The sequence below is a fragment of the Pygocentrus nattereri genome, chromosome 10 (assembly GCF_015220715.1).
Source record: "Pygocentrus nattereri isolate fPygNat1 chromosome 10, fPygNat1.pri, whole genome shotgun sequence".
NCBI classification, from domain to species: Eukaryota; Metazoa; Chordata; class Actinopteri; order Characiformes; family Serrasalmidae; genus Pygocentrus; species Pygocentrus nattereri.
The window spans coordinates 7,555,497-7,581,152 of record NC_051220.1 but is presented as its reverse complement, the minus strand read 5'-3'; the positions used below and the strand labels follow the sequence as shown (position 1 = coordinate 7,581,152).

The 25,656-nt window shown below is 39.6% G+C and overlaps 2 protein-coding genes across 3 annotated transcripts in view; one reads left to right on the top strand and one right to left on the bottom strand.

Annotated features, from left to right (window-relative positions):
• Nucleotides 1-738: 738 nt before the first annotated feature.
• Nucleotides 739-12,864, top strand: grem2a (gremlin 2, DAN family BMP antagonist a). The gene is made up of 2 exons (XM_017704940.2): nucleotides 739-877; nucleotides 11,576-12,864. Exons 1-2 carry the CDS (start codon nucleotides 858-860, stop codon nucleotides 12,156-12,158), a joined length of 603 nt encoding a protein of 200 aa, XP_017560429.1. The 5' UTR covers nucleotides 739-857; the 3' UTR covers nucleotides 12,159-12,864.
• A 2,504-nt stretch (nucleotides 12,865-15,368) lies between these two features.
• LOC108431642 (formin-2) overlaps nucleotides 15,369-25,656 on the bottom strand; it is a 69,593-nt gene continuing 59,305 nt past the window's right edge. For both annotated transcript variants that reach the window (XM_037541765.1, XM_017704933.2), the window contains exons 14-17: nucleotides 20,919-20,970; nucleotides 19,438-19,587; nucleotides 18,463-18,544; nucleotides 15,369-17,323 (exon numbers count right to left, since the gene is read on the bottom strand). In XM_037541765.1, the coding sequence (XP_037397662.1) occupies nucleotides 17,297-17,323; nucleotides 18,463-18,544; nucleotides 19,438-19,587; nucleotides 20,919-20,970 (311 nt within the window). In that variant the 3' untranslated portion in view covers nucleotides 15,369-17,296. The remainder of the gene's footprint in view (nucleotides 17,324-18,462; nucleotides 18,545-19,437; nucleotides 19,588-20,918; nucleotides 20,971-25,656) is intronic.

Sequence of the window (25,656 nt, the reverse complement as noted above, 5' to 3'; positions counted from 1 at the left end):
AGAAAGTGTTTAGAAGAAGGAATCTAGGATATTTAGAGGGTCTCCGCAGTATTGTGAGTAAAGAGTCAGGGGGTCTTTTATGATGAACGTCTCTGTGGGGTTTTCACAAGATAAATAGGTTCAGGTTTGAGGAGAACACTGTACTGTCATTTAGTAATTTGGATTTGAGAGTGATCATGAGCTGTTAACTCTCTGAGGTTCAGGTTTGATCCTCCTGGGGTGTATTTAGAGGAAAGAGTGGAGAGTGTTTAGAAGAGAAGGTCTATCTCTTGGGTATTTAGAGGAGAAGGTCTGTCTCTGAGGGGTATTAGAGGAGAAGGTCTATCTCTTGGGTATTTAGAGGAGAAGGTCTGTCTCTGAGGGCTATTTAGAGGAGAAGGTCTATCTATTGGGTATTTAGAGGAGAAGGTCTGTCTCTGAGGGGTATTTAGAGGAGAAGGTCTATCTCTTGGGTATTTAAAGGAGAAGGTCTATCTTTGTGGGGTATTTAGAAGAGATGGTCTATCTCTGAGGGGTATTTATAAGAGAAGGGCTATCTCTGAGGGCTATTTAAGGGAGAAGGTGTATCTCTGAGGGCTATTTAAGGGAGAAGGTTTATCTCTGTGGGGTATTTAAGGGAGAAGGTCTATCTCTGAGGGGTATTTAAGGGAGAAGGTCTAACTCTGAGGGGCATTAAGAGAAGAAGGTCTATCTCTGTAGGGTATTTAGATGAGAAAGAATATCTGTAGGTATTTAGAGAGCACATTTGCTTCTCCTGCCTGCTCGTCTTACATGGACCGACTCTGACCTGACCACTGTGCCCTGACCTTTGAGCGACCTCTGCTGGGATATACGCTACCCAGAGCCAAGGCTGAACCATGCGCTGCTGTAACTACAGGTACAGTGCAACATTAAAGCAATGTATGCTGCATCATGATATTGGCCTGATGGAATTCATGTAATTTGAAATGTTCAATGTTGTAAATTGCCCCTCAGAGTTAAAGGTACAACTGGCCTAGCCCAGATTCTGGGGGGCACATATACCCCTATATATACCACTTAAACCATGTGTATGCCTCGATAGCATAAGATGATGGTGTTTTTCTTCTTCTTCATAATATAATAATAATAGTAATAATTATACTAATAATAATAAACACGTATATAATACTTTACTGTAGAACATAATGCTACATGACACTTACCTAAGCCCTTCATGAGAGCTGGCCGTACACAAACATGCATAAATAAAGTTTTTTCTATAATGACTGGATTTACCAGTTGTGCTGTCAAGTTGACAGATCCTTTTTCAGGTGATGTTTCTTCTTACATCAGGTTCTTCTGACACTTTCTAAGGTGTACTGACTTAAAACGTTATGATACGCTGTTGATTACTGCCAGAAATTCAGTTATTTACAGTAATTTTGTGCAAAAAATTATGTATTTATGATTTTATTATGAAATCAACTCATCTCAAGACACTTTCTGTAATAACACAGCAAATTACTGTGCTACTGCATTATACAGCTCTGCATTATGGGACATGCATTTAAATGAAAACATTTTACAGTTTTTTTTTCTCTTTTTTTGTTTTGTTTAAATGCTGGAAAAATAATGATTTGACAAAAAAAAATGTTTATTTTTATTACCAAATGTAAATTTTAGTCGTCTGCTTGAACAAAAAGCTTGAAAATTGCATTTTAAAATTACACGTGAGACATTCTGTGCAGAGTATGTGCAAAATGATACATTGATTTCTTTATATGCATATTTACAGTAAATTACTGGGTACTGAGTCATATTACTTTTACAGTTATTCTGTAATGATACAGGAGATTACTTCTTATTTATGTGTACAGCAGAATACTGGCTACATAATAATAATAATTTTATTTATATAGCATTTTTCATGCTGGTGGCAGCTCAAATTGCTTTACAGACAGGTGATAAAACATAGTTATATAAGAGGTCATTAGTATTTAATTAGAATCAGAAGAAAAAGATGATTAAATTACAAGATAAACATAAACACCACATTACATTCAGTTTTAGTTGAATGTTAATTTAAAGAGATGCATTTTTAGGTGAGCACTGAGCTTGACTGTCTAATAAAAGGTGGAATTGAATTCCACAGTTTAGAAGCATAAAAACTGAAAGAGTCTATCCATGTTTCCTGTATTTTACACAGGGTATCTGTAGAAGGCCACCATCTGCAGATCTTAGATTACGTGCCGGAACATAAACAGACAGACACTGTGTGATGTAAGCAGGTGCTTTAGGATTGTTTTGAGCTTTAAAGACTAGTAGCAGAACCTTGAAATCTATCCTGAACGATACAGGCAACCAGTGAAGTTCTTTCAAAACGGGAGTGATGTGATCTCTTCTTTGTTTTTTTTGGATGCTGCTGCATTTTGTATGAGTTGTAGAGGATGTGTAGTTTTCTTAGGAAGTCCAGTAGGAACAGCATTACAGTGGTCAAATCTGCTTGTAACAGTTGCATGAACAAGTTTCTCTGTGTCGCTCTCAGATAGAAAAGGCTGAACTTTAGCGATATTTCTTAAATGATATGAAGCTACTTTAGTGACCGTGTTTACATCCGAGGTAAAACAGAGCTCAGAGTCTAAGATCACACCCAAGGTTCGTACTTCAGGTTTGGTATATGAAGCTAAAGAACCCAGTTTCTCAAAAAACATTTTTCTCTGAGTTTCTGTACCAACGATCAGTATCACATCACAGTAATCTTACGGTCCAGGTCACTAAAGTCACAGAACTCAGTTATTTTACTGATATTTGCTGTTAATATGGTTCAGTAAATTACTGTTAAAGTAATGCAATAGTGGCTTGTAATTTACTGTAATTAATAGCTCAGTGTATGTCAAAGTGACATAATGCTGAGACATAGCTTACCAAGTCAGGCTGGTGGAACCAAAGCTAGTATTTTCTGTGGGTAAAGTTTCATTTCACTATTTATAAGATGCTGACGAAAGAGTTATGTATGTTCTTTGGCCTTTAGGTAAAATTACTTTACTCTTCAATTTGGAAAATAAATATCAAAACTTGCTCAGAACTGTAGGAAAAACCCCACCTCCAATATAATGCTAACTTCTACTAGCATCTCTATGACTAGACTGCACTAGTTTGTTACCTGTAACCGTGACCTGCATTAACTTTCTCTGAAATGGCTAAAGTTGTTCGAATTTTCCGTTCCGTTCCGTTTGAGAAACAGTGCAGCAGTTACATTCTGGTGCATTTAGGCACTAGACTGTGGCTGCTGCAGCATTTAAGCAAGATTGAAAATTCGAAAAGGCCATTTTAAGTTAAGCAGACATTTGAAGCTCCTAAAAGACAGTAAACATGCTGGAGTGTGGAGTGATTATAAATGCAAGAAAGTCCATTTGTCTCCAAATTATCTATGTCCTTAAATTTTTCTCTTTGCCATTTCATTAATCGCTAGCTAGAGAAGATTTGTGTTGTCTGTGTTGCTATGATGACCAGCAGTCTTTGTGCCAACCTTCATTGGTGAATTAGTTTTGGTAATTCAAGGGTGAATTAGCTCCAGCGTTTAAGACCATTTATTGTTAAAACTTTGTTAGAACGATCAGCAGAGCTTTATTTTACTGCAAAGGAGGATTATTTTATTTTTACATAAATGTAATTCTAATGTGGAGGCACAACAGGGCAGTAAGCCGGAGCCACTTTGCCGACCCCTGTCCTGACCCATAGGAGAGCTTGTTTAGTTACATCTACCTTGATACTGTGGAGAAAAACTATTTCTGATTGGACAGTTTTTTACTCAAGTGTCATTATACCCAGAAAAGTGTTATGTCCGAAGCATCAGTGTCAACAGGATATCAGAGTTGACAGAAGCAGCCTTACTGACAAATGACACCTATTGAAATAAGCCTTTATAAAAAGTTTATGTATGCTATAGATGTACGTCATGGCAGGCTTACGAACACTGCCCTACAGTAAAGTGCTACTACAGAGAATGTCATTTGCGCTGACGGCTACAGCTATAAATCAGTTCAAAGTAATTGACCCTCATATCTGGTTTTGGATAAGAGGATTTGGTCTCTGACTGAAATCACTGTAAGCTCTGGGGATTTTCCCCCTTTAGCAGGCAATTCAATCATGTTATTAATACCCCAATATTAGTAAGCTGCAAAATATGCCTTAATTTGGAAGACTGTGTGGGTGTGTGACTCAAAGCATAGTCTTTCTGGTTATTAGAGAGTAATATGAATTCATTTGAGGGCTCTACGTGTGTGGGTTGTAGTGAATTAGACTGAAAGGGTAGTTTGACACCAGTTATAAAGCTTATTTAGTCATGGATGAGGCAGATGTCTGCCCACAGTCCTGGCCACAGCTATGCACTGTAACCTGAATTTTTCCTACACACTTTTTCAAACCACCAACATCTGACATGTTTAAGGATGCTTTATTCAGTCACATGCACTGATTTTTTTATCGGGCCGGTTTGTGGGGAGTTCCACCTTGGCACTGACACCGGCTGCTTGGAATGGCCTCGCTCCAACACTCGGCTGGAAGCTCTGAGAGTAAATAGGCATTGGCTGTTAACTCCATACCTCTGTCTGACCTCAAAACAATCCATTCAGTTACAATTCAATACAATATGAAATCTTATATTGTAATCAAAAAATTGCTAAGTTATACCACTAGAACAGGGATCTGCAATCCTAGTCCTGGAGAACTACCTTGCTCCCATTACTGAACTTCAAAACATGTCGATCCAGCCAATAAGGGACTTGGTAAGAGGTTGAAAAGCTGGAGCAGGTGTGGCAAATTTTAGTCAGAACCAGCCTCTGCAAGAAGGTAGCTCTACTGGACCGGGGTTGGAGACTACTGCCCTAGAGATCATTGTTTATTTAATCTGGGATTGACAGTGTTATTGTTTGTGTGGACAGAGTTGTCTGACAATTATTGAACATGACTCTAAATCAACAAATGAGTTTAGAGTACTGAACTCTGTCATCTGTGACTTTGGACTTGAACACACTGGCTATGAACTCCGTATCTCTGTTCTGTATTTAGGTTTTATTTACCTAAAGGCTGAGGATATTTGATCTCTGCCTATTACATCCACTAACGTCTTGTTAAGAAGAACCACTGAGAGGAACCAAGACTCGTGCTCTTAGGGACTTTTTCCAGGACTCCTGCTTGTAGGGAGGTTTTCCTTGGTTTCCCTCAGGTTTGAGGTTCTTCCTCATGCTTTAGGGAGTTTTTTTCTTTCGCCTCTTGGTTCCTCTCTGTGGTTCTCCTTCATGCTCTTAGGGAACCTTGGTCTTGGTTCCCATCAATGATTCTTCTTCATACTCTTATGGTGTTTTTCCATTTGAGTCTTGGTTCACCTCCATGGTTCTTCCTCATGCTCTTAGGGAACCTCTTTTGAGTGTTGGTTCCTCTCAATGGTTCTTCTTCATACTCTTAGGGTGTTTTTCCATTTGAGTCCTGGTTCCTCTCCATGGTTCTTCCTCATGTTCTTAGGGAACCTCTTTTGAGTCTTGGTTTCTCTCAGTGGTTCTCTCTCATACTCTTATGGAGTTTTTTCCATTTGAGCCTTGGTTCCTGTCAGTAGTTCTTCCTCATACTCTTAGGGAGTTTGTCCTTTGGAGTCTTGGTTCCCTTTCCTTATGCTCCTTGAGAGTATTCGATTTTAATCATGGTTACTCTTAGTGGTTCTTCATGGTTCTTAGTGGTTTCATAGTAGCTTCATAGTAACTGAATAATCCATAATAGCTTCTGAACAATAAATCTAAAGAATAATAGGTAAAAAAAAATGGCCAGGGCCTGCTGTAAAATGTTATAAGATTGGGGTTTTGAATTGAACTGATATTTGTTGTGATATATGTTTGCTGCCTAATGAATTAAGTTGATTTACACTGAGAGGAAGTCCTGTTTGTGTGCATTTTCCAAAATAATGGGAATTCTCAGGCCTGATTGCAAACCGTTTAAAAGATTTTATAAACAGTTGTGGATAAGAGCATCTATGAAATGATTACATGTAACTGTAAATATCATTAGCGCTGTTATTCTACATGAAAGGATCTGAAAAGACCCATAAGACCCATAATGATTTGGGATTTTCTCCCTATCTTTTATGATTCCATACTGCACTTTTTTACTCTGTGTTTAGACATGCCATAGAATCTGATTTTCTTCTTTGGCAAACTTATACATTCATAAATGAGGTGATGACAAAAGGTCCCCTGACTGTTCTTCTCTCTCTCTCTCTCTCTCTCTGTTAAAGCTCAGTGTATATGCAATGCAGATGTGGTATAGGGAAAGTGTCCAAATGGCTCTCAGCACCCGTATACACCCCTCTGTAAGGCGCTGGATGTTAAGGTACCCTTGTAGGCATCAGCTGGTACTCCAGCCCTAATCGGAGGTAATTACAAGGTGGAAGGATTTAGTCAGGCTGTTGTTGATGTTTGGGGACTTTTTCTCGTTTGCTGCCGGTTTGTTATTTTTCTGCATGTTTCAGTAAGTATGTGTACACACTTGCTGGGAAGTGTTCATAATGGTGGATTTATAAAGCGTGTTATTTGTGGTACTTCAGGTACTCGTCACACTTCAAAGAATGTCTGTCCGTCCGGCGCGACCACCGGTCCGTCCCATTTGTCAGCGTTTGTTTGTCTATGTGTGTGAAAACAGGAAAGAAAGCCTGAAAATGTCGTGTGCGAGGGCCCACTTTATATGCCTTGATCTGCAGCGTCAACAGACGTCTGTCGCTAATCAGTGCTCGGATGTGGTAACTCATGCTGGTATCAGCTCTCTCGGACCATTCCTCAGAGATGTGGGCTGTGGACGTGTGAGACACGTTGGTATTTGTGGTTTGGATGCTTTCAGAGAACTGGTGATGAATAGGCTGTGTGTGTGCTTGATATAACGTTGCTCATTGAACTGGATTCGATCACTCGGTTCTTCGTCAAGCTTTCCTGCTTTCGTCCCAGTTGACCTGTCCATGCTCCACTTACAAATTCTTTCTGAGAAATGGTTGCTAGTCTGGACAAGACTTTGGCAAAAATTCCATTGGACCTAATGAGAATATCACACAATCAGTGATATTTAATTTCTGTGTGTGCGAAAGTTCACTGCTCCAATAGATCAGGAGAAGTTCTTTTATTGATTTGCTAACACTTTCAACCTGTCTAGTATCGATTAGCTATAGCGACACAGCTTTAGTAGCATGACATTTTAAACTGGGAACTCTAAGGTGCAGTACGATTTCTCATTAGATTGAATGTCACATGTTCTGTTAAGCTTATCCAGCCTTGCCTTGTTTGGTGCAGACCTTTCAGACTTTTCCTTAGTTCAGTTCGCTTTGACATGATTGAACACTTCACTCAGATGGTTCAAACAATGGAACTGTGGTTCTACCAGAAAGATTGCATATCTGCCTGTTTTAATACTTGACTCCTCACAGGCACTCATATTGCTCTTGCAATAAAAGCTGCTGCTAATAACAGCCAGGGGTGGACAAAGTACACATATCATGTACTTGAGTTAAAGTTGAGATACCCAAGGTAAAATATTACTCCAGTAAAAGTAGAAGTTCCTCCATTTAGACCTCCACTTGAGTAAAAGTACAAAAGTATTTCCCTTCAAATGTACTTAAGTATAAAGTAAAAGTACTAAAAGAGTAATTCTGGCTCTGATGTCCTGTTATCATTTTTATAACCAGACTGGCTTCATGAACTCATTTCAGGTGAAAGTCCTCCAGCGTCTTTCTTGGTAAACCAGTCTTTTAATAGAACGTCATTAATTAGCGATGCTGACGTCTATTAAAATGATCATAAGCGCAAAACACTGAAGGTAAACAGTTTCCATCAGGGAGAACCGAGTGGCTCTGAAATCACTTTTTACACACAAGCAAAGTTTCAGTTTCAGATTTATTTACAACTTAGTTCCAAGTTTAAGTTGAATAAAAACTGGCTTTAAACTCAGGATCACAGATGAGCTCCTTTACTATGTTGATCTGTAGGCGTCTGTTCATAAACATAAACCAGCCCAAACTAATTTACTATAAAATGAAACAGTGTTTGTAGAAATTCAGAAAAAAGTCGCGTCAGTCTCGACTGCATATGTGGACTTATTTCTATATTGAGCTCTATTTACACAAAGTTAGGTTAGTTCATCATTTATGTTGAACAGACTCTCCCAGAATTTTACGCTGCTGCGCTGACGTTGAACCGTGTGCTGCACTGGGTCAGTATGACCAACAGATCAAAACCAGCTCTAAACAAAGTGACCGCTGGGCCCTGATCGGTGCTCTGGCTTTGCGCTTCTTTTGTTTTGACACTAGATTTTTATACACACAGAAACCAAAAGGAATGACAGATTTCGCAAAATGTTGTGGAGTAAAAGGTAAGATAATTGACTTTGAATGTAGTGGAGTGAAAGTAAAAAGTCTCCCAAATTGGAAAAACTTCAGTACAGATACACAAAGAACAATAATACATTACATTTACTTCGTTACTGTCCACCACTGATAACAGCAGGTGAGCAATAGAAAAAATAGTTTTTTAATAGTCTGGGCCAGGCAGACTTGATTGGTTAAATTCAAACTGATGCCTAAGAACCAGTTGAAAATGAAGATGTAGAGATAAAGTAAAGCAACATAATGGGTATGATAGTACATCTAGAACCCAAGGCCATCGGGCCAGATCAGACCCGCGACACAATCCTAAGTAAATTACTAAAAGTATTTTCATTTTCTGTTTATATTAGCTCGTTTCACAATGTGCTGCACTATGGTTCCCAGCATGCACTACAACGTAATGTGCACTCTGACTCTCCACCCCAACAACAGTCTATGACATAGTGCTTACACCTCAATTCTACACAGTTCCACATCAGTCATTTCACCAAACACACAAACTGAATTTCAGCTGCAGTTTAACCAGTTTACTATCATATACACCACATGCGTGCATCAAATACAATAAACACAATGTCAGCTCAGAAACTGAGCATAAAAGTAAGGATGCCAGGTGTCTTGTTCAAGCAAATATGTAGGTGTGAAAGACATTTATATATATAAAAAGGAATTTATATTTACAGTATTTCAAACATTCATGTAATATTTGAAAAAAAAGTAGCAAAATTTCCATGATATAGCCTCTTCAAGAAAACAAGAATTGTTTGTGTTCGCTCACTATTGGAAGTTCAGTGAAATTAACAGTTTTAGCCTTAAGCTAAAACCTCAGATCAGTCATTACAGGGCAAATATGTGAGTTCTGAGAATTTCCGTGCTTTGGCTTTAGCTGAGTTACCAGTTTTTAAAGTTCCCACTTGCAACACTGTGGAACTGATAACTGGCACGCGTAAACTAATCAAATCATAAGGGCCCCCTGGGGTCAGCGTGTGGTTCCAGCGTGTGAGGGGTTGAATCAGCAGACTGCTGAAACTCCCCACATCCGGCTCTAATAACCTTCATATGGCGCTCTCTCTCAGACTGTTTACACGGCCATGGCGTATCTCGGCGCTGGTGTAAGCAAAGCCCTAATTATTTTTCCCTGCCGCACCGCAGACAGAAAAGGCCGCTTCCTGCCGGGCTCACGGCTCCGCCGCTGCTCCTCTTTGTAGGGCAGCCATGTTTATTTGCGCGGGGGCACTTTGGGGCTGCTGGGAGAGTAAACAGCGGCCAGGGCTGTTGGAGATGGTCCTGGACCGAGATGCAGCTCTTTTTTTTGCCACTGGTCTGAGGCACTTCTACGCTTGTTCTCTGAAAGTAACAATACTAAGAATGTGAATGAAAGATTCAGGATAAGCTGCGTTATGGAAACGAGTCACGGATAGACGTGTTTAGGGATGCAGGAAGGTGTTTGAAGCTGGGGGTGCTGACATTACGGTGATTACTACATCGAACAGATCTTAACATGAAGTAGACAGCATAACACATTTAACTCTCACAGTAAACCACAGATACACCTATACACTCTATGCCATCTTGTTCTATACAAACTTTATGCAAACAAGCTAAGGAGCAACCAATCAGATTGCTGATATGTGGCGCAGTAACCCCTTAGTCACGTGGTGAAATTTAACAATGGCAGGCACCCCAAGCAAAACCAGCACAGACCAGCATGCCTGACCACTAGCAGAATGAGCATATGTTGTATTTTAGATGCTGGCATGCTGGTCGACAAGCATGACCATACTGGATGACCAGCAAAACCAGAACCAGACCAGCATAAACCAGCTTAGACCAGTTTAGATCAAATTTTTTTCAGTAGGTGGGAAATATGACCGTTAATGATGTCATTATTACACCAGATGATTTTAAATATAAAAGCAATATTAGGGTGTTTAGAACTGACCAATAACATAGACTTTCACTCTTTGCACCTCGACCTGCAACAAGCCCCCAAAGCATCCGACCAGGGCTGTTGGAGATGGTCCTGGACCGAGATGCAGCTCTTTTTTTTTTGCCACTGGCTCTCTGCAATGAAAATGCAGCTATAACATAAAAACAGCTACTTTTATATTATTATTATTATTATTATTATCAGTTGTGATCCAAAAATCTTCATTCTTCCTGTGTCCATGAATATGTTTGCATTTTTAGGTGAGATATTCTTTTAGATCAAGCCCACATCTAACAATCAGTGACGGGCTTCCCAAAAACATCTTAGCACAAAGATTCTTGTGGTCGAGTGAGCATCACACTGAACACTCACTCTACCAGAAATGGAAGGCAGAGCCACCATGTTGCACCGCCATTTTTTTACAGTTCTGCAGACAAACCAAGCGCTGGCTTTAGAGGCTTTTCACGTTCTTACATTGAGTTGGCAGCTTGAATTTGGTGGCACCGTAGCACCTGTTAGAAGACGTAAAAAGAAGAAGAATCAGGGGTTGCTGCCAGTGCTGGTGAATCATTTTGTGTTGTGAGGAGTTTGAGAACCCAAATTTTGACAAAAGGAGGATCAGACTTAATATTTAGCTCAAGAAAAACCGGAAGTGAATCTTCATCATCAAAGAGAAAACCTGACGGCCTTTAAACCTGCATAAATTTATACTTGCATATCTCTATTTTTTAAAACCCCACCATCCTTTTTTTCAGTTCTGGTTAGATGCTAACTGCATTTCATTGGCTCCATACCTGTAATCTGCACAATGAATCTCATCTAATCAGATGTTATATGAAGCTACAGTGACGTTTTGTTCCTTTTAAAGCTCACAGGAATTCATACTGTGCTCTAAACCATTTTTGACAAGTCTGAGTGACCTTATTGAAGAGCTGGATACAGTTTGTGCAAGTTCAGAGAGGTTTTGGGGTATTTACAGAAAACTATTGACTATTGACTTCTAGTAGAATAAGCCTCAAAGCTCCAGTTTAAAGCTAAAGCAAAATTTGGACACTAGGCACATCTTGCTTGATTGACTACATCTGTGTTAAGTGGAAAATTGTGTACATTTGATTTTCTGCCAAACTGTTCCTTTAACAGACACATGGAAAGCTTATTAAAACTAATATGTTTATTGCTGCTACTGTAAATATGAAATCCCTGATGTAAAATGAATCTAGTTCACATCTTTTTAAAAATGGCATATTTCTGTCTCTCCTGCTCTTTAGGATGTTCTGGAAACTGGCCTTGCCAGCCATTCTGGTTTGGACACTCTGTGCATCCACAGGAACCAAGAAGCCACGGCCGCGAGGCTCCATCCCCTCACCTTACAAGCTGAAAGGCAACGAGCTGTCGTCCTCGCCTTCTATCCTGCTGTCGTCGTTGTCACAGCAGCCGCTGACGCGACGTCAGAAAGGTAAGCAGGAGGTGCTGTCGTCGAGTCGAGAGGCGCTGGTGGTGACTGAGAGGAAGTACCTGAAGAGTGATTGGTGCAAGACGCAGCCGCTCCGACAGACGGTCAGCCTGGACGGCTGTCTGAGCAGGACCGTCGTTAACCGCTTCTGCTATGGCCAGTGTAACTCTTTTTACATCCCCCGGCACCTCACGTCCCGCTCTCCAGCACGCCATAGCCGGAAAACAGATGACCACGACACCTCTTTCCAGTCATGTGCCTTCTGCCGGCCACACCGGATCACCACAGTAACAGTGCGCCTCCACTGCCCCGGGCTACAGCCGCCATACCGGCATCGGAAGGTGCAGCGAGTGAAGCAGTGCAGGTGCGTGTCTGTCAGTGTCAATGATGCCTACTGACCGAGGGTCAGATGACCATAGGCAGAGACGGCTGGAGTTACTCACTTTTGGACTAATTTCAACACAACTGTGCATCCTAGAACAAATACTTGTCAGAGTATCATCAAGTACTGAGATGAAATGTCATCTTTAACTGAAAACTGGACAAAAGAAGAGTGGACAACCCGGGAATATTTCAAGTTTGACCTCTTTATATGTGAAAGTCTGTGAGCACCTCTTCTTGTGGATTGTTTGGCCTGAATGCTGAGCCACCTTCCACAAGGAAGTCTGAGTTATTCATCTAGGGCCACACCAACCTCAGTGAACTTGGTCAAAAGTTATTGTTTGGTTGCCTAAACAAAAGGACTTGTGAGACAGATTTGGAGGTCACAGTTCGTCAAAATCCAGAGGCCGGAGTAGAGTGGACTAGATGCTACCCACTGTAGCACTGGCGTCTTGAATTGATGCAACATATATGAGTCTTTGGGGCCCCATTGCCAACATTGGATACAAGAAGACTGGACATGTGTACCAGACTAGCCCCACTATTACAGCAATCTATAGACATCTATAATAAATGACAACATTTGATAGGAAAATAGCAATAAATATACATAGTACAGATTTTTTATGGTATCTACTTTAGTAAAATTCAAATGTATGTATGCAAAATACAAATAAATGTGATTTTTATATAATAAATATATTAATTTTACCTTAAGCTAAAGTGTTTCATTGTATGTTTCTGAAAAATAACTTCAAAACGTTTTGGAAAAAAAAGTTTTTTTTAAGACTGCACAGGGAGCCTAGAATGCAGCACTGAACTGGTTAACAGCCTCCGGTACTGCTAAATCATACCTCACTCAGTTTTATATTGACTCTATATTCCTGTTTCTGTTAAGCTCCTGAAACTGTTTCATTATTTAACTTGATACACCGGATATATAGTACAGTCTGCTTAAAAGTGTTTGTGGATGCCATTGGAAGCTCATTCCCACAGAACCCTACTAAAGCTCATCTCATAAAGCCCTACTGAAGCTCGTCCCACAGAACCCTACTAAAGCTCAGCTCATAAAGCCCTACTGAAGCTCGTCCCACAGAACCCTACTAAAGCTCAGCTCATAAAACCCTACTGAAGCTCGTCCCACAGAACCCTACTAAAGCTCATCTCATAAAGCCCTACTGAAGCTCGTCCCACAGAACCCTACTAAAGCTCAGCTCATAAAACCCTACTGAAGCTCGTCCCACAGAACCCTACTAAAGCTCATCTCATAAAGCCCTACTGAAGCTCGTCCCACAGAACCCTACTAAAGCTCAGCTCATAAAACTCTACTGAAGCTCGTCCCACAGAACCCTACTAAAGCTCCGCTCATAAAACTCTACTGAAGCTCGTCCCATAAAACCCTACTGAAGCACACCCTGTGAAACCTTACTAAACCTAAGCCTATAAAGCACTGTTAAAGCATGTCTCATAGAACCCTACTGAAGCTTATTTCCTAGAACCCTAATGAAGCTCACCCCACAGAACTCTACTCTTCGGTGGTCAAGTCACAAGGCAAAGAAACGTATTAAATAATTCTAAATAGAAAATTACATTTACATATGTTCTCTAAAATGCTTGAATATTCAGGAAAATGTTTTGGTGCAGTGTTCATAATATTTAAAACTACTTTTCGTAAGTTATTACTGAATATCAAATAATATCGGCTTAATATGGGTTCTAAACCTTTGGACTGTAGTTTTTAATACTATTTTTTTTGTGTGTGTGAACTTTCACAATACAGAGAAACACACAAACAGAAGTAGAGTTCATTTAATAACCTTTAACTTTAAAAATAAATAAAGTTTTTAACATAAGTTTTGTAATTGAAAAAATACCCTTATACACAATCTCATGACATCAATAAGTTGGACAAACTTTTACAGTTAGTGGAAAACTAAGCTTAACAGTTTCCTTGCTGATAAAATCATTTCTCATGAATAAAAAGACAGAGACACAAATCGACGAGCATGAGATCTGACAAAGTTACGTGATGTATTACAGTACAAGGGAGTAGTATTTCTTGAGATACAGTCTTTCAACTAAGGGATATATTCCGATTGCTCCTTGAAGAAACTAGCAAACACACGTTTTGGAGTTTTGAAATAAACTGTTCCTGCTTTGTTACAGATGTTGGAAATCAGAGGATAGTGGTTGGACAGCAGTGAGTGTCCAACACAAACCGTATATGCACTACCGTTCCACAAGTTTACAATCACTTGCCATGTTAATTAAATGTTTGTTCACTTATATATTGGGCTGAACACACACACACACACACACACACACACACATTATAGCACACTGTTGCAGGGGTTGCTAGAGCCTCACCCAGTGCTTGGGTGGAAGGCAGGACACATCCTGGACAGAATGTTTAGACGTTTTACCCAATATTTCAACAATTTTGTACACAAGAAGTAAATAAAATGGTTTATAAAATAACAAAAAAAAGTTATCTGCCACTTTTGAAATATGATACTATTTATATAACTTGTTCCACAGCTTTCTCAGTCATAGCAGAATCTTCTTTATGCGTTCATCGTTCTGGACTTACTGCTTTCTGCTACTAAAAAAGTTATAGCACCCCTCATCGATTGATGTTTTGTGATTTTCTAAGTGAAAATAAGTCACATCATCTACAGAGGACACTTATGGTATTGTTCTGCTAATTGTACTTCACAAAATCTTTTTGCTGAGCTAAACGTATATGAAAAATGTCAAAATGCTAAATGAGCCACAACTTCTGTACGGGACATATTTCACCTTATTTTCTTTCAATATGTTAAAATCAGCAAATAAGCAGTAGTTGTGTGTTAAATTGTGTAGAAGTGTTTGGCCAAACTGTATACAACTGTATACTGTATGACAACAACAGCGGACCTGTTTTTGTTGGAACTTTAAAATCTTTGAAGAACCACATACAATATGTGGTTATTTATAGAACCATGTCACTGTAGCCTTTTAAGCTCCTTGGAACCAACGGTGCTTCCAAAACAGACCTCGTTATATTCTTCATAACTTTCATATTTCATAAGCTCCATTCAGAAGCTGGGCGTCGTATGAGGCTGTAACTCCTCTTTCCAGTCAAATAGACGGTGATGTTATTTTAAACCCTTATAATAAAAGAAGCTGAACAATATTTTTTCCTACTGAAAGGCGTCTCTTCAGTGATCCGCTCTGTAAAAATAACTTTTATAATATAACACAAAGAGCGTCTGAGATTTTTGGCTTTCAGCTGTAAACTGTAAGCATAGAGAAATATGTGATCATAAAACACATTTTCTGTTAATTCGAGGAGCTTTTACAAAAAATAAATAAATAAAATGCATTTATTTCATGCAGTTACTGAATAGTTTGCATTAACTTACTTTCTTACTTTAATTTTCTTACTTTACTAATAATTTGCAAAGATTTGATCAAATAAATTCAGATGGACAAACCAAAATATACTCTGGAGAATAAGAGGTTGAAGAACCTTCTGAATGCCATGGTTCTATAAATAACCACAGCCTTTTCTAAAGAACCACTGTAGCATACAAGAATCTTGTTTTCACATTTACGGCATTTGGCTGACGCTCTTATCCAGAGCGACTTACAATTTGATCATTTTACACAGGGAGGCCAAGGTGGTGTTAGGAGTCTTGCCCAAGGACTCTTATTGGTATAGTGTAGGGTGTTGGCCCAGGTGAGGATTGAACCCCAGTCTACAGTGTAGAAGGCAGAGGTGTTAACCACTACACTATCCCAACCACACTATTTTCAACCAGATTGCCTTTACATTTCTAAAAACATTGATTCCATACTTTTGAATGGTCGAGTACATGATTAAAATTAAATGATTTTGCTAGTATAAACGCTCAAATTTTCAATAGCAGCTGATTCATTTTCCAGTACAGACTGAGACGACCAGCTGATTTACTAGTTTACAGCCATATTTCATAATCTATGTTGTGTATTGTATATTGTGTAATCGATGATGGCAGTGAAGGTGCTTTTTAAGGCATTTGTAATAAGTCTACTCTAACACACATGGTGAGCAGTTAGATCTCATTGTTTTAAAGTAAATGTGTCCCAAAGTCTGAAAATCAGTGCAGAGCATCAAGAATTGTCACTACCTGAAAATGTTTTCTACAATTAAGTACATTTCAGTGTTTTAATGAAATAAGTAGTATGATTTTATATGTCAACGGCTGTTCAAAGCTGTGTTTGTTAGTTATGTACTGGCTAGGGTTTTGAGATCTTCTCAAAATGAGCTCAAATTGTCACTCCCGAAACAATCCCTACTGAAATATTTGGAAAGGTCTGATTGTTAATGACAGAATGGAAAGTTCAATCATTAGTTTTAATAAAATAAACATATTTTAAGGTAGAGGATCACTCAAATCTTAAAGATTTTAGTCCAAATGAGTAAAAGTTTTCATCATAAATCGAACAGATCTGTTTGCTCTTTCTGCAGAATCAACCAAAAGTACTTTGCTGTTAGTGATGCACCAATAATTTCCTGACCACAAAATTCAGGGCTGAAAACTGAAAGAAATAGGCAATAATTGCAATGTTGGGAAAGAGAACTGACTTCTTGCGAAATAATATTAAATACTAAGTTATGACAATATTATATTAAATGGACACCGATGGCAATGCCTCTGCAATGACGATGGACATCTTTTTTTTTTTTTAAGATGTTAAGCAAGCGGCCGTGGAGCTTTTGGAGCTTTCACCTAGCAGTCTAGCAAACTGCTGCTACTCAAACTGTTTGAACATGTCTTTGTTGACCAGAAAATAGTTTTTTATTGCTATTTATAATTTTATTACCGTTAGATTATTTATTCTGATGCTTCATTGTATTTGATACTTTTTAATCAGCAAGTGTCACTTCTGTCCATTTTTGGCTGGAAATTTTTCAGTGAGTGCAATTTCAGTGCATCCCTAAATATCATCAGCTTTTTCAGGTTCAGTTAAAACACCAGTACAATGAGTTTGGACATAAAAAAAAAAGGTATGAGAACAGTCCATTGCTACTTCAGCAGATATAACACAGTCGTTCTGATTGTGATGGACATTACGTTGTGCATGAGCTGGAGTCCTGAGTGGCCACCACACTCCTCCACATGGCCAAGCTTCACATCTTCTGCCCGAGTTTGGCTTTCTGTCAAACAACGAGAGAAAATGCGATACGTCATTTGTAATTAGTAACAGAGAGGACAGAGCTGACCAGACGTCTTTTGTAATGGTCAACTAATTCATCCAAGTCTCTAGTATTATCTGAGATCAAAGTAAAGAGCTGAACTGCACAAACACATGGCATCCTCATACAACAGAGAAGAACATGTAAAATTCACACTGTCAACAACTTCAGCCCTGCACAAATAAACACCGGCGCATCTTGCAGTGAGTGAACACGACATTTCCTCTAATTCATTTTCTGTTAGGTATAAAGGCTGGTCGGTCATTTCTGGGCCTTTTTGTCCACCACTTCACTAAGTAGTGTGCACTTATATATGAACTATTTCTTACCAGTAGCTCATTGAAATTAGAATAAATTCTAAACTACCACATTTGTACCTGTAAGCAGTGATATTTTGTTATTTTAAAAGTTGAAGGAGAACTCCAGTGATTGAGCAGAGTCATTCAGAGGGGTTTGGTGGGAAACGCTCTGTTCTCAACAAATTTGCAGAGTCCGAATTGTTCAATGGTGGTGATAGGAACCAGACGTCCACCTCTAAAAGCTCCCTCACAGAAAGTTATTACACGAAATGGTTATAAATACTGTCATTCTGTGATAAAGTTTTTGGTCTGAAATGTATTTCCCTCAGTTCATTGCTCTATGGCAAAATAGTCCCCTAATAGAACTTATTTTCAGATTTATGACAATTTTACCATCATCAACATTCCATATAAAACTCAGAAGACACGTAGGTTCACTGGTGGTTTTGGGTAGTAAATAAAATGGCTATATTTGTATTGTAGACATGGTGACCCCTGGTTCCCATCACCACCACTGTAAAGGAATCTGGTGAGTACGTTTGTACTCAACCACTGAATTATGCAGAAATTTTGAACAACCAGTGGTTTTCCCCTTCAGTGATAATGTGAATAGATTAGGGGGTTGGAATATCATTCTGACATCAAAACAAACAGAAATATCTAGAACTCAAACCTGTTCTTAATGATTTAACTATGTAATTCACTGTAATTATGTTGTTATTTTTATACAGTACTGCAAAATGATAACCAAAACACTGAACACTGAAAAAAAGCTTTTAAGGAAGTTTGAAAGCAACTCACTATTCCAGATGCGTGCTTGGGTTTGACGCTGTAGGCCGATTTCTCTCTCGCCTGTTTGATTGTTTCCTCTGCAGCTCTCAGCCTGAAACAGCAACAACAAATTCAGCGTTTAGAGAATGTTAGAATTTCCCCTTATGCAACTCATTGGTCCAGTGTTAATATAAGAGTGAGGAACTGAAGTGTGGGACCACACAGCATTGAAAGAAACACACAATGCACACGTGAACGGTTTGGGTGCTTATGAGCGCTGACATCACAACAAAAGGAGACAACGGGCAGCCTGATTCCCACATTAGTGTTTGGGAATGTGTGATATTGTTTTCTTGATTTCTTGAAACTCATTTATATAAAAACATTTTGAACAGGGACGTGTCCCCAAACTTTTGACGGACAGTGTATTTTCAGTAGTGGACCTATCAGCAGGAGATCATGTGTCTGGTCCCCAGTGATGTCACAGCTATCTGTGTCCAGAAGTCCAAGAGAACATAACTGTCCTCTCTCAGGGTGAGTAGGACCCCCACCCCCACCCCCCATTACACAGCATGACACGAGCCCACATGGACATCTGTTACCTGTTGTAACAACATTAACAGTTAGTGTTCTCCTCCAAGCGTGTTGAGCTGCCCAGCAACGCTGTGTTAGCAGCATTCTGAAAAGATGTGATGGAGCTTCGTGTGTCTCAAAGTAGATGTGTAGACGCGCCGGCCTTCACCTTCCCAGTTTGGTAGCAGGTCTGACTGGGGGAGACCCAGCTAACAAGCGGAACTGGACACGACTAAATTGGGAGGATAAAAATATATGGTGTGTTGTTTACTGTGTGCTGTGAGCATCCTGACTAATCAGAGCTCCAGTTGTGGTGCTGTGATGTAATCCAACCTAAACTCACACTCTGTTTTCAAACCATGTGTGATGATTAGAGCAAAGCAGAGAGAGAGAGAGAGAGAGAGAGAGAGAGAGAGAGAGAGTGTGTCTGACCGTTCCTTCAGCAGAAGTTTATTCTCCTTCTTCCACAGGTCTTTAAAGTCGGTGGAGAACTCGTGCCACAGGGAGAAGATGGTGTTTGGAGAGACCTCCTTCTCCCCCGCCTTAGGCTTCACTGAGAAAAACACGCTCAGCTCCACGAAGCTGCGAAATATGGAAAGGCGCAAGTATAACATCAGGAGCAAAACACTGAAAAAGCAGATCTGAGCTTTATGCACAGGGATTGTGAAACTGACTGGCTGAAATTTTAGCCTGTAAAAATAAGGGCCTTATATAAGGCATGACATTGGCCTGTTCTCTCTGCGTCTCGGCGAGCTGTGGGTGTCCACATGTTTCGTAATGTGAAGAGACAGTGTACAGAACAACATCTCAGAACAGGAACACTGCATACATGGGATTAATAGACATGTCATATTTATCTTATTTTATTGCCTTTAAAGGAGATGGTCAGGCTGCGCTGTGTCCTCATACACTCTCACTCACAGCCAAGACGCAGAGAGTTCTGCATGACGCTGATATCCCGTCCACAAACAAAATCAGCAGTGTATTTTAATCAAATACATTGAGTAAAGTTGTTGAAATGGCCTTGATAATGACACAGAAGACTCAACAACTAAATACACTAATCTGCAACCTGCTTGTTTCTACTCTCATTGTCCATTTTATCAGCTCCACTGACCATAAGTTTCACTTTGTAGTTCTACAGTTACAGACTATAGTCCATCTGTTTCTCTGATACTTTGTTACCCTGTTCTTCAGTGGTCAGGACCACTGAGCAGGTATTTTTTGGGTGGTGTATCATTCTCAGCACTGTAGCAACACTGATGTGGTGGTGGTGTGTTAGTGTGTGTTGTGCTGGTGCGAGTGGATCAGACACAGCAGTGCTGCTGTAGTTTTTAAACACTTCAGTGTCACTGCTGGACCGAGACCCAACAACATCCAGTTGACAGTGTCCTGTGGACAGCATCCCCTGCTAGAGGATGAGCAACACTGTGCCGCAGCAGATGAGCTGTCGTCTCTGACTTCACATCTACATGGTGGACCAATAAGGTAGGAGTGTCTAATAGAGTGGACAGTGAGTGGACACAGTGCTTAAAAACTCCAGCAGCACTGCTGGGTCTGATCCACTCACTCCAGCGCAACACACACCAACACACTACCACCACGTCAGTGTTACTGCAGTGCTGAGCAAGATCCGCCACCGAAATAGTAACTGCTCTGCAAGGGTCCATGAGGGGTCCTCACCACTGAAGAACAGGGTAAAAGGGGGCTATCAAAGTATCAGAGAAACAGATGGACTACAGTCTGTAACTGTAGAACTACAAAGTGGATCAATAGAGTAAGTGGAGCTGATAAAATGTTATTTTAATGTTATGGCTAATGTGTGTGTGTGTATTTCATATGTATTTGTTTATTATAGGACACATTCTTGTATAGGAACATATAAATAATCATGCACACACAAATTTTCTTACCTCTTCTGAGTGTCTGCCAGCTGTTTCTCCTGGTCCTCCAGTTCAGTTCTGGCTGAAAGACAGAGAGAACAACTGAGTGAACATAACAAACAGATAATAAATGACAAACAATACAGTCAACTGAACCTGCTGCTTCTTATTATCTATAATATAGTCTTATTATCCATATCTTACAATACAATCGAGATGACGTTATGACATTGTATACCCTTAAAAAAGGTTCTTCAGGGGTTCTTCTGTAAAGGTAAAGGTATGTATGATGAAGACTGGTTCATGTCCTTGTTTAGATGGTAAAGCTATACTTGAGAAAAACTCTTAAGACAAAATTTGGTTTCTTCAGAAACATTTTAAATTGTTTTTAAAGATCTGTTACATTCAAAGTTGTTACAACTGGAGGCACATCCCTTTGGAATGAAGCTCTTCATGTAAACACCTGAGATTAACCTTATCCTTAACTGCCAATTGCTAGTTATGTATGACGGAAAACAGCTACAGCCCTGCTAACTGCAAAATTAGCTAGTTAATCAATAAATTGCTAACGCTCTTCTCTGACATTCCTTCTTTCTGGTAGTTTCTGATAATTACTTGCTTTAAAGTAAATAGTGACTGAAAAAGCCATAATAAATCTCACCTACTGCTACAACACTAAAGCTACAGATGCCTCCAGCATATAATCTCAAAAAACAGGAATAGAAATTTACAACTTAACCTTCTTCGTTCCTTATTCCTAATTGCTAGTCACTTGGGCTATGGCCCTACTTTGTCCTTAATCCCCTAAATTTCCAGACGTATTATTCACTGAATATGTTGAACGAAATGCTAACAGAATTACTCTTAAAGGTGCAGTGTGTATCATCAGAATTTGAAAATAGTGTCCAAAGCATGACTTCGTTAGTGTATAATTATCTGTAAATTTGAATCGTTGTGTTTTCAGTAGCCCAGAACGAGCCCTTCATATCTACATAAGAAGCGGCTCCTCTTCCAACAGAAGCCATGTTTCTACAGTAGCCCAGAAAGGACAAACCAAACCATTTTAGAGGGCGCCTTTCACATTTTTACAATGAAATGGCATCCTCAATTTGGTGGCGCTGTAGCTCCGGTTGGAAGACGCAGGAAAAAACAATGAGTGGTTGCTGCTGGTGCTGGCTAATCATTTTATTTTGTGAGAAGTGTGAGAAATGGAGGATCAGACTTAATATTTAGCACAAGAAAATACAAGGGAGGGTGAATCCTTTTCAACAAATAAGCAAAAACATGAACAGGTGATGGCATAAAACCTGACAACGACTGTAGGTTCTACTACACGCTTGGAAAGGGAGGGATGAGGGAGGGAGATTCAGTTGGTTGCAGTCTGCAACCTCACCACTGGAGGCCACTAATCATTACACACGGCAGCTTTAAGCGATAGGACTGAGAAATGGAAGCCTGCAAAGATCTTAGCTATTGAAGTATATTAACTCCATCTGACTGCTAATTGCTTGCATTGTTTTACTGCAAACTTTTTTCTGCTAGTGTTTGTCAGTTTATCAGTTTAAAGTGAATCATTACACCAGCTACTATAGAAAATCCCATCTCACCTACTGCTACAACACTACAGCTCCAGCCAGATACTAGCCTTATAAACTCAAGCCAATTAGTTTGGGCTAGGGCTGGCAACATCTCCACAAGCGCCAAACAGATTATCGCTGTGGTTGTGTGTGTCCCGGGGCGTAACACCCCATCAGAGGGCTAGCGGGCAGGAGAATTAGTAACAAAAGACGGCGGAATGACCATAGACCAATCAGCACCGCAGCACAGAGCCAGTCTCTCTCTCTTTAACTCTCTCTCTCTCTTCCCTTGCCTCTTCCTCTCTCTTTCTCCTTGTGGTTTGTTTCAACCTTTGCAAAATAAACATTTGTTGTGGAGTCAGTGGTAGTTTGAGACTGCGAGACCCCTGGAGTTTCACAATCACACATGAAACACCAAAAAATAAGACATTACTCTATTGTGTTTTTCCATCCATCTATCCCTATATATGTCTCTCCTAACTAAAAGCAGGGCCAAGAGGGAGGGGGGCTTGTCCTGAAATAACTGGACTGACAGCTCGGGACCCAAAGGAACCCCCTAGAGCTTCTGGATCAAAGCAACGGGGCAACATGAGGCAAAGACCCCACCTAGACACCCCAACTGAGGAAGCACATGTGGGTATGGTTATGAAGAAATGAATACAGAAGCACAGCGAGAAGGGAGGGTAGTCGTGGAAAACAATATTTTGGTGAAAAAATATCTAATTTACAGTTTTCAACGTTCAAGAAATGTAGTTGATCAGCTATGATTGGTGTCTGACGTTTGCTTCTTTTCACAGTCTATGGAGCACAGTGCAGTTTTTCACAATGATAAAGTATCAAACATAAGAGATAGCAGTCCCTAAATAAACTAAACACCCTATACTATACAGGACACGTAAGTCCATAACTGACCTCACTGAACACCCCATGCACTAGAATAGGAGATATTAGTCCATAAACTACAACCCATTTCCAAAAAAGTTGGGATGCTGTGAAAAATGTAAATAAAAACAAAATGCAATGAACGTGCAAATCATTTAAACCCTATATTTGACCTCTCTGTGAAAGAATCAAATAGCGCAACAATTCAAAATAATGTTTCTCAGCATAACATAGCAAAGAACTTGTGCTTTTCATCATCTTCTTCTTCTTTCGGCTGCTCCCTTTAGGGGTCTCCACAGCGGATCATCTGCCTCCATCTTGCCCTATGCACTGCCTCCTCTACTTTTACACCAACCATCTCCATGTCCACCTTCACTACATCCATAAACCTTCTCTGGGGTCTACCTCTTCTCCTTCTGCCCGGCAGCTCCATCTCCAACATTCTTTGCCCAATATATCCACTATTCCTCCTCAACACATGTCCAAACCATCTCAACCTGGCCTCTCTGGCTTTATCTCCAAACTGCTCCACCTTCACTGTCCCTCTGATCTGCTCATTTCTAATCTTGTCCATCCTTGTCACTCCCAACGAAAATCTCAGCATCTTCATCTCCGCCACCTCCAGCTCAGCCTCCTGTCTTTTAGACAGAGCCACAGTCTCCAAACCATACGGTACCATAATAACATTAAAAGATTCAGAGAATCTGGAAAATTGTCTGTATGCAAGAGGCAAGGTCAAAAACCAGTATTTCCTGAGTGTGATCTTTGGATCCTCAGGTTTCACAGCATTTAAAACAGACACAGTTCTGTAGTGGAAAGCACATGGGTTTAGAAACACTTCTGAAAAACACTGTGAAAATAGTAATCATGGACACTGTGTCCTCCAGGCTAAAGACCACTCAGCTTGTTATCAGTGCACAGTTCAAAAGCCAGTGTTCATGATGGTATAGGGGTGCATTAGTGCACATGGCATGCGTGACTGGCACATCTATGAAGGCACCATTAATGCTGAACAATATATACATGTTTTGGCAACACATGCTGCCATCCAGATGACGTCTTTTTCATTTAAGATCTTGCTTACTTCAGCAAGACCATGTAAAACACATTCTGCATGTATTACAGCAGCATTGCTGTGTAGTAAAAGAGTGCAGGTGCTAAAATGACCTGCCTGCAGTCAGTGTTTTTTAACACAGTGCTGTAAAATACTGTTTTTGTGTGCTACTGTTTTAGTTTCAAAAGGTTTATCACTCGTCTCAGTCTTTCGTGTTCCCTCAAATAGCTTTCTCATGTTTACCTACTTGTTAATCAAAAGCATGATCTGGCCCCCTGAAGACACCAATCTCATTTCATTTGATGTCATTTTTATTCAATAAAATCATGCTTGTATTTATTTATTAAAATTTATGTTTATATGTTTTGGATGGAAATAAAAGGGTTAAATTCTTGAAACGCTATACAGGCAATCAACCAATCACAAATTGTTTATCTCTGTGGCGTCTACTACTGCAAACCCCCTAATATCAGTCTTATTTCATACAAAGGCTTATTATTTAGTAACTACATGAACTTCAATGCAAACTGACTGTTATTCTTACATTACAGAAGTGTTTCAAACACACAAGAGGCCCTGTGTTACTGTGATTTTATCACAGGAAGGGCGTTTCCAATGTGGAGTGCCTAAAACTCCCTTCCCGTAATAAAATCGCAGTAATGCACATTTGATAAAATATGATAAATGCACAGTTTTTCAGAAAATGATTTGTTATTATTAATAATAATCAAATAAACAAGTATTCCTCCAAGAAATGTAGTTCCTTTAGAATACAGTGTCATTACCAAGCAACTGATCGCTGAATGAGGAAAACTCATTATGAATTTTTTAACTCTTTGTCATATAACAATAAACGTATGTTAATATAGCACTGTTTATTGCAAAATCTTTCGCTTTATAAGTACTTTTTGGTCACCGAATTACCACAACAGTGCAAAATACAACTAAGAAATTCACATCCACAATGGCTTCAAACACCCCTCAGCCAATCAGATATAAGGACTATTCGTTTTATAACAGAAAATAAATATTAATTATTAATAGTAAAAATTAAAACATTAACCTTGATGGCCGTTTTGGCTGGAAATTAGGTAAATGAAGGGTGGTACGATAGTGCATATATATTTAAAAGAGGGTACTTATTAAATTTATTAATATCTTTAATATTTATTCCTGAATGTGGTTTTCTTATATATCTGTGCTCTACTAGGAGATTTCCACAGATACTATATCTGCTGAACCTTAATACCAACTG

Coding starts and splice junctions, on each gene's coding strand:
- grem2a (XM_017704940.2), top strand. CDS start 858: ATGCGCTGCTGTAACTACAG. Junction 878..11,575: donor ATGCGCTGCTGTAACTACAG/GTACAGTGCAAC, acceptor CCTGCTCTTTAG/GATGTTCTGGAAACTGGCCT.